This window comes from Sapajus apella, unplaced genomic scaffold (genome assembly GCF_009761245.1).
Source record: "Sapajus apella isolate SASKATOON/1434 unplaced genomic scaffold, GSC_monkey_1.0 scaffold28, whole genome shotgun sequence".
NCBI classification, from domain to species: domain Eukaryota; kingdom Metazoa; phylum Chordata; class Mammalia; order Primates; family Cebidae; genus Sapajus; species Sapajus apella.
This window is the reverse complement of record NW_022436968.1, coordinates 12,004,907-12,020,265: the sequence shown is the minus strand read 5'-3', so window position 1 is coordinate 12,020,265 and position 15,359 is coordinate 12,004,907. Positions and strand designations below refer to the sequence as shown.

Sequence of the window (15,359 nt, the reverse complement as noted above, 5' to 3'; positions counted from 1 at the left end):
TTTTTTTTTTTTTTTTTTTTTGAGATGGAGTCTTACTGTGTCCCTCAGGCGGAAGTGTAGTGGCATAATCTTGGCTAACTTCAACCTCCTCCTCCCGGCTTCAAGCAATTCTCCTGTCTCAGCCTCCTGAGTAGCTGGCACTACAGGTGGCTAATTTTTCGTAGTTTTAGTAGAGACAGGATTTCACCATGTTAGCCAGGATGGTCTAGATCTGACCTCGTGATCTGCCCGCCTCGGCCTCTCAGAGTGCTGGGATTACAGGCATGAGCCAACACTCCCAGCCTTTTCGCTTCGACTTTTCTTTTTCTTCAGGAATTTTTTTCCCACCTGTGTCCCCAGGCAGTTGCATCACCCTAGAGAGGTCAAAGTGGCCACAGCACCCTGAAATGCTCACTGGCTGACAGAAAAAGCACCCGCTGGATACTGAGTGAGTCGTCAAAGAAAATAAATTTTTCAACATGAGTAAATTCCCAAGAGCTAGCTACTTTCAGTGATCACTTGTGGAGATCCAAAGGCATATATTTTGATAAAGTTGATTTGCTTTAATATTTTTACTTTCCTTAAATTTTATAATGGATGTTTTCAAATTTTCAAACAAAAAATGAAAGGCCAGTAAAATTAAGCCCCTCCCATGTACCTATTACCCAGCTTCAATACTTATCAATATATGGCTAATTCTGTTAGGTTTACAACCCTCCTTCCCTCATCATTTTAAATCAAATGCAAATCATCATAATAACAATTTTTTTGAGTAAATGAACTTGTCAACAAGAAACCTTTTTTCCTCCACAATTTCGAGGTTTTTTTTTCTATTTTCCTTGGAAACTTCAAGGCTTCATTGTGTATAGGGTACAATGTGGGGTACTAAATTCAGTAGTGTAAGTAATAATGACTAGAATTAGAATAATAATAATGCTTTCTCAATCATGCAAGCGATTAAATACACCAATGATTTAGCCATAGTTAGCTTTGAAGCTATATTCCATTATTCACCTTTTTCTTTTTTTGTGTGAAAAGAAATATTTTCTCATGCACCAGAGTTAATTTTTTCAAGATTAATTACTGCATATGGATTTAAGCGTATCTTTAAAGTAAGCCTTTTGGAATTCTCAGCGTTAAATTTTCTTAAAAAAAATAGAAGAAAAAAAGAAAAAAGTAAGCCATGTACTTTGACTTGTTTTATAGAATCACAAGAAATATACATAAAATAAACAAAATAAATGTTTTTTGCTTTTTTTAAGACAGCGATTTTAACACATCTGATTAGTAAACAAACACCCTATAATAGCTAAAGCATATACAAAAAGTATGACTATAAAACATCTTTCACAGACTTTTCATTAAAAATAGCCATGTATGGGCTGATCGTGGTGGTTCACACTTGTAATCCCAGAGCTTTGGGAGGCTGAGGTGGGCGGATCACTTGAGGCCAAGAATCATGATGAAACCCTGCCCTGCCTGTACTATTAATACAAAAATTGGCCAGGTGTGGGGGTGCACGCCTGCAATCCCAACTATTCAGGAGGCTGAGACAGGAGAATCACTTGAACCCAGGAGGGGGAGGTTGCAGTGAGCCAAGATCAAACCACTGCACTCCAGCCTGGGTGACAGAGTGAGAATGTATCTCAAAAAAAAAAAAAAAAACGAAAAAAAAAAACCATGTAAGATTTCTCAGTATTTGCTGCCATTTTCAAAGTTAGGCATTATGTAGTTTTAGAGCTAGGATAACTTCTTCAGTTGAAAATCAACAAAATACAAAACCTAGATCAGCAAAAAAGCTGATTATATAACATTTATTTGCTTTCATTTTAGTACTCTTATCACACTGCTTTCTAGAATTTCAGTACTGAATGACTTGTAAAAATTTCCCCCCCAAATTTGTCCATCTAACATGGCTTATTCTAAAATGAAATATTTATTTATCAATGTATTGATAATTAGATTCAAGCCTTTAAAAATACACATAAAGTTTTAAAATCTTAATCTTTTAAATCTAAGTCTCAGGAAGTAAAAGATTTTTAATCTAGAATGAGAGACCCCTCAGAAATAAGGAAAAAAGTCTTTTCACTCTACATAGCCTCATCCAGATTAATATGGCTTTAAATAATCATTGTTTGAAAAGAGTTAGCATTTCACCTTTATGTATAGCTCTAGTGCTTCTAGCATTTAACCATTCATCACTATAAAATATCTACATAAATACTTTCAGAGAAATATATAGTTTTTTAGGAGTATGTCCAAGAAAAAAAGTTACAAGTGACTCCTGACTCAATTGAAAAAGAAAGGATTGAAGATTAACATAAAGACATGTCAACCGGGTGCGGTGGCTCATGCCTATAATTCCAGCACTTTGGGAGGCCGAGGTGGGTGGATCACGAGGTCAGGACTTCAACTCCAGAGCCTGTGCTGGCATCTGGAGCTGACTACCCCGCTGCAGCAGCCGATGTGCCTAACTGTGCACAGTGGCCAGACCCCCGCTTGCTCACTGCTCGGTGCCTGGCTTCGGTCTCTTCGGAGGCGTGGGATCCGGGCTGGTTGTGCAAGCCGAGCGCAGCCTGCCAGGCTGAGTGGGCAGAATGAGCCAACCAGGCCAGAGCAAAACTTGGGCAAAGGCATCACCGGCCACAGAGATTTACAGCTGGAAGAGCTGGAAGAGTATGTGGAGCCTACTTTTTAAAAATACCATATATCACAATGAATAGAATTCTAAATTTCTACATTTCTGTATTTAGAAATTTAGAATTCTATTCATTGTGATATATGGTATTTTGGGTTTTCTTTTGTTTTTTGTTTGTTTTTGTTTTGTTTTTAGATGGAGTCTCACTCTGCTGCCCAGGCTAGAGTGCAGTGGCACAATCTTGGCTCACCGTAACCTCTGCCTCTCGGTTCAAGTGATTCTCCTGCCTCAGACTCCTAAATTGCTGGGATTATAGGTGCGCACCACCTCACCCAGCTAATTTTTGTATTTTTAGTAGAGACAGGGTTTCACCACGTTGATCAGCCTGGTCTCGAACACCTGACCTTGTGATCCACCTGCCTCGGCCTCCCAAAGTTCTGGGATTACAAGCTGGGATTACAAAGTGAGCCATCGCACCCGGCCAATATATGGTATTTTTTAAAAGTAAAAATAGCCGGGCGCGGTGGCTCAAGCCTATAATCCCAGCACTTTGGGAGGCCGAGGCGGGTGGATCACGAGGTCAAGAGATCGAGACCATCCTGGTCAACGTGGTGAAACCCCGTCTCTACTAAAACTACAAAAAATTAGCTGGGCATGGTGGCGCGTGCCTGTAATCCCAGCTACTCAGGAGGCTGAGGTAGGAGAATTGCCTGAACCCAGGAAGCGGAGGTTGCGGTGAGCCGAGATCGCGCCATTGCACTCCAGCCTGGGTAACAAGAGCGAAAACTCCGTCTCAAAAAAAAAAAAAAGTAAAAATAATAATAAAAGTAAAAATAATCCTGAAATATTAGCACAGACATGCAAGGAATTGATATTTGGAAGGCAATGCAAAAAGTTTCTGTATCTAGGCCAGGTGCGGTGGCTCACACCTGTAATCTCAGCACTTTGGGAGGCCAAGGCAGGTGGATCACAAGGTCAGGAGTTCAAGACTAGACTGCCCAGCATGGTGAAACCCCGTCTCTACTAAAAATACAAAATTAGCTAGGCATGGTGGCACGCACTTGTAATCCCAGCTACTCGGGAGGCCAAGGCAGGAGAATTGCTTGAACCTGGCAGGCAGACGTTGCAGTGAATCGAAATCACACCACTGCACTTCAGCCTGGGTAACAGAGAGATACTTTGTCTCACAAAAAAAAAAAGAAAGAAAGAAAGAAAGAAAGAAAGAAAGAAAGAAAGAAAGAAAGAAAGAAAGAGAGAGAGAGAAAGAAAGAGAGAGAGAAAGAAAGAAAGAGAGAAAGAAAGAAAGAAGGAAGCTTTCTATCTCTGTTTGTATTACTTCTTACATTATCAATATATAAATAAGGCCGGACACGGTAGCCCATGCCTATAATCCCAACACTTTGGGAGGTTGAGGCAGGTGGATTACCTGAGGTCAGAAGTTGGAGATCAGCCTGGCCAAGATGGCGAAACCCCATCTCTACTAAAAAGACAAAAAATTAGCCTGGTGTGGTGGTGGGCACTTGTAATCCCAGCTACTTGGGAGGCAGAGGCAGGCGAATCACTTCAACCTGAAAGGTGGAAATTGCAAGTGAGCCAAGATCACGCAACTACATTCCAGCCTGGGTGATAGAGCAAGACTCCATCTCTTAAGTCTTTTAAAGGATCACACAGGAAGTGGGTGCCATAATTATGAAAGGAATTTCGTGGGGTTTTTTGTTTTGTTTTGTTTTGAGACAGGATCTCACTTTGTCACCCAGGCTGTAGTACAGTGGTACGATTTTGGGTCACTGCAGCCACAACCTCCTGGGATCCAACAATCCTCCTACCTTAGCCCCCTAAATAGTTAGGACTACAGGCACATCCCACCATACCTAGCTACTTTTTTGGTATTTTTTGCAGAAATGGGGTTTCACCATGTTGCCCAGGCTGGTCTCCATCTCTTGAGCTCAAGTGATCTGCCCACCTCGGCCTCCCAAAGTGCTGGGATTACAAACATGAGCCACCATGCTTGGCCAAATTTTGTTTTTCTCTATGTTAATTTCAGACTATGTCTGCGTGTTGTCAGTGAGGTGCAAAATTGAGATTACTAACTCAGGCTAGAAACTGTAATGCAAAGGGGAGGATTTTTTTTATTATTTATAAATGATTTTTACCCATATAAGTCACATTTGAATTAATGAGGATTACATATTCCTATGGCAGATTTTATTATGTAACATGTCAAAACATGTAATGTAGTGGGATAAAAATGGATCTTAGAATTCATCAGATTGGTGGCTAGGCACGGTGGCTCATGCCTGTAATCCCAGCACTTTGGGATGCTGAGGTAGATGGATCACCTGAGGTCAGGAGTTCAAGACCAGCCTGGCCAACATGGTGAAACCCTGTCTTTACTAAAAAAAAAAAAAAAAAAAATATATATATATATATATAATATATATATTTACATATTATTAATATATATTTTTATATATTTTTATATATTTTATATATATATAATATACACACACACACACACACACACACACACACACATTAGCTAGGCATGGTGGCACATGCCTGTAATCCCAGCTATTCAGGAGGCCGAGGCAGGAAAATCTCTTGAACTCAGGAGGTGAAGTTTGCAGTGAGCTGAGATCGAGCCACTGCGCACTCCAGCATGGGTGACAGAGCAAGGCTCAGTCTCAAAAACAAAAATTAAAAAGTTAAAGAATTCAACAGACCTGAGACTGAATACAAAAGATCCACTGCTTACTACCTCAGTGCAATTTAGTTACTTTATTTAAAAGAGGGATTTTTGTGAGGATTAGAGGTAATGCTCAGAAAATGCCTAGGCATTTCACATAGCACTTCACATAGATACTCTAAATCTGTTAGGAGAGAAGAATTATATAGAGAACACAGGAACATACTCTAGGGCATATTCACTTTACATTTTTCCCTTTTCCCCAGATCCCAGGCCCCTTAGCCCTTGTAAGGATGTGCCCTTTCCTGTAGGACAATCTCTTACCATTCATGTCTCAGCATAAGCAATCCCTTCCCTAGGGATGGAATGCTGTTCTTCCCCTCTGGCCTGAGTCTAATAACATTTTGCCTCTTATTTCTCTCCTGCCAGCACTCTAGGCTAGCTTTGGGAAAAGGATTTTTGCCCTTAAGGGGCTTTTTTGGAAAGCCATACAGTGCAGTGTAACAAGCATTGTATATTGAATCAAGGGACCTGGGATCACAAGTGATGTGTTCTTAGGCAAATCAGTTAACTTTTGTGGACCTTGGTTCTTCTGCAACATGTTGATATGAGTTGGATAGCATCTAGGTGTCAGAATAATAACAACCAATGTTACTGCAGACATTAATATTCTAGTATTTCCAGCTGAAATATTAATTCTAGCTGAGGGTATCAGTGTATAACCAACAGCTCTACCCATCCTTTACAGAATGATGTGGTGTAAAGAATATGGGCTCTTGAGTAAGACAGAACTGTTCAACCTTGTTACTCAGACCTGTTACCTAACAGATCTGGACTGTGTGACAAAGCCCGTGTCCTTAAGTTCCAAATTAAATGTCCTTCTTTATGAAAAGAGAGTGGATAATACCTATTTTATTAGGTTATCGTGTGGATTGAATCAGCTACTGTTTGTGTATTCCTTGGACACAGATCTGTTCTTGTTGAAGGAGTCTAGTGCACAGTCTTCATCTTACTCAACACTATCAGCAGTGTATGACACAGCAGATCACATTGTCCACTTCAATACATTTTCCTTTACTTGTACTCTCAGAACTCTCTCTCATTCATATTCATTCAACTCCCTGACCTCTCCTTCTTAGTCAGTTTGTTATACATGGGGCTTCTCTGTCAACCCTCACTATCAGACCATCTCATTCAGTTCCGTGGCTTTCAATAGCATCCTTAAGCTGATTACTCCAAAAGTTGCATTTCCAGCAGATACCTCTCTTATGAAGTCCAGATTCACACGTATAGCTGCCCACTTGGTGTCTCCATTTGGCTAATTGACATCTCCATTTGGCTGACTAATATGAGTATTAAACTTAACAGGTCACAAACTTCTCATATTCACATCACCTTTTTCTTAGTAACTGGTAAATCTATTCTTTAGTTGCTTAGGCTAAGAACTTTGGAATGACCTGAATCACCCCACATCAATCTACTAACAGATTCTCTTGGCATAATTCTCATGTATCCCTAGAATCTGACTACTTCTTACCTTCCCTCCGCTGCCATTCTAGCCCAGGCAACTGTCATCTTCCATCTGGATCTCTGTAGTAGTCTCCTAACAACAAGCAGGAAAGGGAGCTTCCATCCTGCTCCCTTTCCTTATAACAGCCAGGAAGACCCTTCTATGGCATCAGCAATATCATGTCACTTGTCATAAATTAAGTTTCCTGGAAGCTGACTGAGGTAGAGTTTAGCATGCAAGACTTTTTTTTTTTTTTTTTTTTTTTTTGAGACGGAGTTTCGCTCTTGTTACCCAGGCTGGAGTGCAATGGCGCGATCTCAGCTCACCGCAACCTCCGCCTCCTGAGTTCAGGCAATTCCCCTGCCTCAGCCTCCTGAGTAGCTGGGACTACAGACACGCGCCACCATGCCCAGCTAATTTTTTTGTAGTTTTAGTAGAGACGGGGTTTCACCGTGTTGACCAGGATGGTCTCGATCTCTTGACCTTGTGATCCACCCGCCTCGGCCTCCCAAAGTGCTGGGATTACAGGCTTGAGCCACCGCGCCCGGCCCGCATGCAAGACTTTTTAAAGAGTGCCTTTGGGATCAACACTTGTGGAAGGAAAGAAGAAAGCAGAATTGGGCAGACAGAGAAGGCAAGTGGTTATGCAGATGCAGTGACAGACAGGCTTAGCCAACCATATGTTAGCTTTTTAAAGCTAGAATGGCTCCTCAGAGTTGTCCCAAATTGGGCCAACATGCAGACCTTTATGCTCCCTCACCAATCAGTCATGGATGTGGTCTACTCCATGAGGCACACAACCTCAGCAAAGCAGCCCTCTACAGCTGCAACAGCCCCTGAAGTGATTGTTACCAGTCAGCCAATAGTACCCGTGGTAGTAGGACAATGAATAGACAATATTCATTGAAGAAGGATCTGGGTAGCACAACACAGGATCCATCATATGACTCTTTTCCCTAGTTCCTTCCAGTGGCTTCCCATCTCACTCAGAATACAAGCCAAAAGTTCTTACCAATTCTCTCTGTCCACATCTCCTCCAACTCTTCTCCCTAATTTACTCATTTAAAGCCATATTAGCTACCCAGATATTTCTTGAACCTCTTCATCTCTTACTAATGTGCTCCTGTTTCCGCACTTGGCATAGACACTCCAAATCTCTCAGAAGATTTACATACTTGGCTATCGAGCTATTCTACCAAATATCTACAGGGCTAGCTTCTGTACTTTATTCAAGTTTCTGTTCAATTTTCACTGTATCAGAGGTGCTTTCTCTTACCAACCTAAAGCAAATAACACACTGCCCTCCTACTCCATTCCCTTATTTTGCTTGATATTTTTTAGCATTTAAATTATGACCTAGCCGGGCGCGGTGGCTCACGCCTGTAATCCCAGCACTTTGGGAGGCCGAGGCGGGTGGATCACAAGGTTAAGAGATCGAGACCATCTTGGCCAACATGGTGAAACACCGTCTCTACTAAAAATACAAAAAAATTATCCAGGCATGGTGGCATGCACCTGTGGTCCCAGCTACTCGGGAGGCTGAGACAGAAGAATCGCTTGAACCCAGGAGGCGGAGGTTGCAGTGAGCTGAGATTGTGCCACTGCACTCCAGCCTGGCGACAGAGCAAGACTCCGTCTCAAAAAAAAAAAAAAGAAAAAAAAATTATGACCCAACATGGTTATATTTGTTTCTTGCTCCCTTCACTTGGCTATAAGATCCATGAAAGTGAGGACTTTGTTTTAATTCACTGCTATATTTGCAATGAGTGTAACAGTGCCTGGCACATAGCTGATGCTCAATAAATATTCATTAGCTGTAATTATTTTGGAAGCAGGGCAGTATTCTACAGTAAATACGAGTTAAGTCACTGGACTAAAACAAACATAGGTTTTATTTGTGATTCTAAACTTACGAGTTGTGAAATATAGAATATGTGATATGCTTTCTCTGTACCTGAGCTTTTGCCAGTTGTAAAATGAAGATGATTATAATAGTATGTACCTAATAGGCTTGGGATCAAATAGGACAATGTGTGTAAAGCATTGTTAAGCAGCTAAGGGATAATACTAAGCATCTAAAATTGTTTGTAAGCACAGTGCCTAACATGCAGTAAGTGCTTAATAGCACTTGTTTTTTTAAATCATTATTATGATAAATATATGGATTGATTTATAGAGTTTTTTTGATGAGCCTGTGATTATTATTTAAAGGAAGCAAATAATTTCTTCAGTTTTTCATTTTAGGATGCCCTGTATATAGCCTGAGCTTATATTGTCCTCTCTCTCTCTTTTTTTTTTTTTTCGAGACAGGGTCTTACTGTATTGCCCAGTCTGGGGTACAGTCTGGCACCACCATGACTCACTGCAGCCTCAACCTTCTGGGCTCAGGGGATCCTCCCACCTCAGCCTGCTGGAAAGCTGGGACTACAGGCACGTGCCACCATACCTGGTTAATTTTTTGTATTTTTGTATTTTTTAGTGGAGTTGGGGTTTCATCATGTTGCCCAGGCTGGTCTCAAACTCGCAGGCTCAAGCAATCCACCCATTTTGGCCTCCAAAGTGCTGGGATTACAGGTATGAGCCACCATACAGGGCCTGTTCTCTTTTCAAGAGGGAGAAATTTGGTTTATATCTCAGTCTGCTCAGGCTGCTCTAACAAAACACCATGAACTTTGTTGCTTAAACAACTGAAATATATTTTCTTACAGTTCTGGAGGTTGAGAATCCAAGATCAAGGTGCTGGTCTATTCAGTTCCTGGCCAGAGCTCTCTTCCTGACTTGCAGACAGTCAGCTTCTCTTTATGTCCTCATATCACCTTTCTTTGGTTCATCTCCCAGAGGAGCTGGGAGATCTCTTCCAGTTCTCCTGAAGCCACTAAACCCACCATGAGGACCCTACCCTAGGATCTTAGTCTAACTAAATCACATCCTAAAGGCCACGTCTTCAAATACCATCACCTTGAAGTTTAAAGCTGTAACACATGCATTTTGAAGGGACAGAAATATTCAGTCCATAACAGTTTATTTTATGTCAGAAAGTTTCAACAACAACACAAATTTTAATATGTGGTATTGGAAAAAAAGTTTTCATAAGTGCAACTTCTTCATTTTATGTATGTGTTTACACATTGTGTTGAAATCTATTTAAAATTGGATTTATTTGAACAGGGGTTTGAAAAATTTATCTTTAAGGAATCTTGTGGTTCCTTTTGCAAAATTTTTGTTTGGTAATCAGAATCACTGTTCTACAATTTATCTGTTTTATACATTTGGACGCTTACACAATTGATTTTCTTAATTCTTCTATGGATGGACTTGCTGCAATTCTTCTTTAGAGTGTATATTTACTGTACGAAATGAAAATGTAGGCGCAAAGTCAGAAAATACATAAATTTTAAGCTCTTGTCAATCTACATATATGAGCATAAATTTTAAAAAGAAATCTTTTTTCCCGGATATTTAAAATGTTGCCTCACTAATATGCAAAACAACTTTATCTAGTAAACGTTCTTCTTCAGTAACAGCAAAAGATGTGAAGGACACGGGAAGCGAGAAATAACTTTTAACGTCTGCTACAGCCCTCCCGGACTAGCCTAAAAGCAGACGGTCAGGAAAGGCTTTGGAACAGGATGATTTGAAAGGTGACTCCACCGGCCTTACTCACGCGGGAGCGTTACGCAGGTCAGACCAGATCCTCTATGGCCACTGCTGTAAGTGAGACCAACAGAATAAATCAAAAATCACTGCCTTTAAAGAACCAGGAGATATCCCTCTTCCCAGCGAAGTCTTATATTTTACCATTCCGCGTATATAATAAAGCTAAATTTAAACAGCAACAATAAGATCGCCCCCCACTGGATCCCTTGAACAGTTCAGGAAAACGCAGGTTTCTCCTCGACAGGAAGAAGAAACAGCATCCAATCGGCACTTGTGTCTCAATGACCAATCAAATTTCGCCTTACATTGCGTCTCTGGGAAAAACGTAGCTGGACAACTCCGTCTCCTGGCCTGTGGCTGCTGCTGTTACCTGGGTGGGCGAGCACCTCTGGGGCTGTTTGTTACCTGGGCGCTAAGGGACGAGCAGTTCAGCCCTTATCTGTGCTTGCTGGATTTGTTTGTATTTGTTCCCAGCCAGTGCTCATGTAATGCACTCCCTTAACCAGGAAATTAAAGCATTCTCCCGGAATAATCTCAGGAAGCAATGCACCAGGGTGACAACGCTAACTGGAAAGAAAATTATAGAAACATGGAAAGATGCCAGAATTCATGTGGTGGAAGAAGTAGAGCCGAGCAGTGGGGGTGGTTGTGGTTATGTGCAGGACCTTAGCTCGGACCTGCAAGTTGGCGTTATTAAGCCATGGTTGCTCCTAGGTGAGTATATCGACTTGCCACTAAATCGCTGAGTCCTTTTAGCCAGATTACGTTCTCATTTCCCCCCCTTTATGCGTAGTAGTCTGTATTATCAGCTATCCTGCCGAAAAGCTGAGCTGTTTCCTTATTTTGGATACGGAACTTCCATTAGCCAGCTAGAGCCGTTTCTGCCGCACGGTGTACCCATATGGAGCATAGATGCTATCCTAGTAGCACTTGGCACCGCCTATTTGAATTTTAGAAAAGCTTTCTTCCAGTTTCTCTAACTTCTCTGGAGAACAACACATTGATGTTGTGTTTCTTTGGATTATAAAAGATACAGTTTAAAAAAAAAAGAAATGAAAAAGAATGTTTTTATCAGAGAGAACTACACGTGACAAGGGGTTAAAGTTATAGAAAAGTTAATACTTGAAATAATCCTGTGCTTGCTGGCCTGCGCAGCTCTTACAAACTGTGCGGAATACATGCCTCCTGTGGCCACATCTATTCATGGTGTCTGTTTTTGGAGTGTTTAGGAGAAGGGGAGCTTTTATTTTATAGCTATGAGCCTGAAGGTTTTATGATTTTTTTTTTTGTATTATGGAAATACGGAGTCCCTATACAAGCATAGTTCACAAATAGCAAATGAAGCAATGTTATAAAAGTACAAACTTAATAATTTGGCAAGAATATGGATGGTGTTCTTAAAAAATAGTCAAGAATGTTTTCAAGTACTTCTGAATTATTTTCATTTATGCATAGCGAAATTAAGACTTGGAAAGACTAAATGACTTGTCACTACGCAGCTAAGGCATTCTTGAGTAGACAAAAGACTGAGAAAGAGCCCAAGTACTGTTCACCTAGTGTCTCACTCCTTTGAGGAATCCTGGGAAGTAGGGATTATCAGCTTTGTTTTAGAAATAGAAACCGGAATTTAAGATTGGTGAAGTAATTTACACAATGTAACACACCTAGTAAATAACAAAGGTAGGTAGCATCAAACCTGAGTCTGATGGACTCCTGCTGTGCATTGTTATACTAACTAGACTGCTTCAACAGATCAAGTTTTCAGCCCTGGTCTGCCTCTAATTTACTAGATTAGCTGGCACAAGTCATTTATTCTTTCTGGTCCTCCAAAAGGCATTTGTAAAGATGAAGTAACAATATCTGCTTTTGTCATTGGACCCTGCTGAGGTTGTTGTAAAAGGTTTTTGATGCAAATCAATTGCAGCATACATGAGTTATATGAATTGCTACATAGGCTATCTTTAAATTCACCAAATAAATATCTCTAAATAGTTTCTGCAGCCCTGTGAAAAATTATATCATATTCTTGTCACATTTACAGTGAAAAATCAAGTTATTTAGGTAATCTGAAACGTTCACCTAGGCCTTGCTCACCATATCTAGGAAAGAAAATATGTCCCGACATATTTTTCAGTTACTTGGCTTCTGCTGTAGTAATCATGGCTTATAATAATTACGGTAGAATTTTAATTTATCATTAACCAATTTAGGGTCTTCATGAGCTTTGCTTATTATTATTTTTTGGTAGACTTATCCAAAGTGAGCTGATGAAGTTAGTGTTCTCAGATTGGGGTTGGAAACTTCCCCAGGATAGTGGGAGAGTCCTGGGAGGAACTTCTGAAATTAGCCTTAATAAGGTCTTCTCCGAACAACCTCCTCTCTTCTGAAAGTGCACCTTTTTCTGCCTAATTACATGTGTCTTATTCCTGAAGGACCCGTGGGTGGTTACATCTCAACTGCTTCTGCATGAATGATGAAAGAGTTGTTTCTGACCAGACTTAGTTTATGTTTGGGAGACTGGGGTTGTCTGCAGGTTGGTTCTAAGAGCTTCCTTCACCTCCTCAAAGTGACACAGCTTCCTTATCTCTCATCCATGACTGATGGCTCTGGGAAAAAAAAAAAAAAAAAGTGACACAGCTTCTTCCTATCATCACATGCCAAACAACTTTTGGTTTTGGTGGTGAATAAAGAAAATGAATAGTTGTAACAATGTAATCTTTTTTAGTTTATGAACTCTAAAAAGTGATTGAATTTTAAAAATATTACATAAGCCCTCAAATCATTTAAAGGATGGATAAAAGTTTTTAGACAGCATTTTTCTCCAAGGCGTTGCAAATTACACACACACACACACGTGTAATTATTATTTAATTATTTTGAGATAGGTTCTCAAAATAAATGCAGGCTGGAGTGCAGTGGCATGATCTTGGCTTACTGCAACCTCTGCCTTCTGGGCTCCAGTGATCCTCCCATCTCAGCCTCTGAATAGCTGGGACTACAGGTGCACACCACCATGCCTGGCTAATTTTTTGTACTCTTTGTAGAGATGGTGTTTCACCATGTTGTGGAAGCCGGTCTTGAACTCCTGGGCTCAGGCAATCCACCTGCCTTGGCCTCTCAAAGTGCTGGGATTACAGGCATGAGTCGCCACACCTGGCTAAACCACTGAGTTTCAATTCTTTGAACCTAATTTTTTCCCCTGGAATTGGTAGGGCTTTCTACATTAGAAAATAGAATTTTTTTTTTTTTTTGAGACGGAGTTTTGCTGTTGTTGCCCAGGCTGGAGTGCAATGGCACGATCTCGGCTCACTGCAACCTCCGCCTCCTGGGTTCAAGCAATTCTCCGACCTCAGCCTCCTGAGTAGCTGGGACTACAGGCATGCACCATCATGCCCAGCTAATTGTTGTATTTTTAGTAGAGACGAGGTTTCACCTTGTTGACCAGGATGGTCTCGATCTCTTGACCTCGTGATCCACCCGCCTCGGCTTCCCAAAGTGCTGGGATTACAGGCTTGAGCCACCACGCCCGGCCTAGAAAATAGAATTTTAAAACAATTATGAAGTGTTTCAAATTTATAGAAAATTACAGAAAATAATAGACAATTATGTATATACCACCCAGCTTTAACAAATGTTAATATTTTGATAGGCTTTTAAGTAGAATAAAGCTGAATGTGGACTCAGTAAGGAGCCTGTAAACTTGGTATTATCAAGAAGATATTGGCCAAACCGCATACTTGTTGGCCTTATAGCTACCTAAAATCACATAAAGTTGGCTGAATTCCCAGATAAGTAAGTTAAAAAAAAGTTTATGAAATAGAACCTAATTCAGGAAAGTAAAATGCTTGAAATCTTAAAGTTGTGAAATTCACTTTATTTTAACTAGTTATTCTCCATATGAACTTGCTTATTAGCTGGAACCAGTTTCCAAGTGTGGGAGATCTGGGAAGCCGGCTGTGACAGAAAGAGATTGTAGAAGGGCACAGACCCAGTGGTACATGGAGTGTGGGTGGGATCCTGCAGACCAACAGCATTTGCTCTAAGCTACTGGGTGTTCCCAAACCAGCTGTCATGAAGTCATCTTGTGGGTGTGTGGTTTTTGTAATATCCTTTTTTAAGTTACAAAAGAAGGAGACGTTTATTGTAAAAAGTCAGAATGAGCATAAAAAAAGAAAAAAAAATCACCTGCAACCCCATTATTAACATTTTGTTCTATATATACTTTCTGTCCATTTTTTAAGGATATACATATTTTTTGTTCTTATAAAAATGGACGATGGTACTTTGTAACCTGCTTTTATCAACAGATATGTTGAGAACATCCTTCTTCCTTCTTTTCTTTTTTTTTTTTTTTTTTTGGGACGGAGCTTCGCTCTTGTTACCCAGGCTGGAGTGCAATGGCGCGATCTCGGCTCACCGCAACCTCCGCCTCCCGGGTTCAGGCAATTCTCCTGCCCCAGCCTCCTGAGTCGCTGGGATTACAGGCACGCGCCACCATGCCCAGCTAATTTTTTACAGTTTTAGTAGAGACGGGGTTTCACCGTGTTGACCAGGATGGTCTCGATCTCTTGACCTCGTGATCCACCCGCCTCGGCCTCCCAAAGTGCTGGGATTACAGGCTTGAGCCACCGCGCCCGGCCCCCTTCTTTTCTTTAATTTTCTTTCTGAGATAGAGTGTCACTCTGGTACCTGGTCTGGAGTGCAGTGGCATGATCTCAGGTCATTGCAACCTCCACCTCCCAGGTTCAAGCAATTCTCATGCCTCAGCCTCCCGTGTAGCTAGGATTACAGGCGTGCAGTACCATGCCTGGCTAATTTTTTCATTTCTGTATCTCCCCTCCCCCACCCCCCGACGGTCCCCCCAGCACCCCAACCCCCCACCACCTCCC

At 41.1% G+C, this 15,359-nt stretch overlaps 1 protein-coding gene and 1 non-coding gene across 3 annotated transcripts in view; one reads left to right on the top strand and one right to left on the bottom strand.

Moving 5' to 3' along the window:
* Window positions 1–325: 325 nt before the first annotated feature.
* Window positions 326–437, bottom strand: LOC116561283. The gene has a single exon (XR_004273375.1). It is a non-coding gene; the product is annotated as a small nucleolar RNA SNORA77 (small nucleolar RNA).
* Window positions 438–10,595: 10,158 nt separating this feature from the next.
* DUSP19 (dual specificity phosphatase 19) overlaps window positions 10,596–15,359 on the top strand; it is a 19,930-nt gene continuing 15,166 nt past the window's right edge. For both annotated transcript variants that reach the window (XM_032292740.1, XM_032292739.1), the window contains exon 1: window positions 10,596–11,184. In XM_032292740.1, coding sequence (XP_032148631.1) covers window positions 10,959–11,184 — 226 coding nt within the window. In that variant the 5' untranslated portion in view covers window positions 10,596–10,958. The remainder of the gene's footprint in view (window positions 11,185–15,359) is intronic.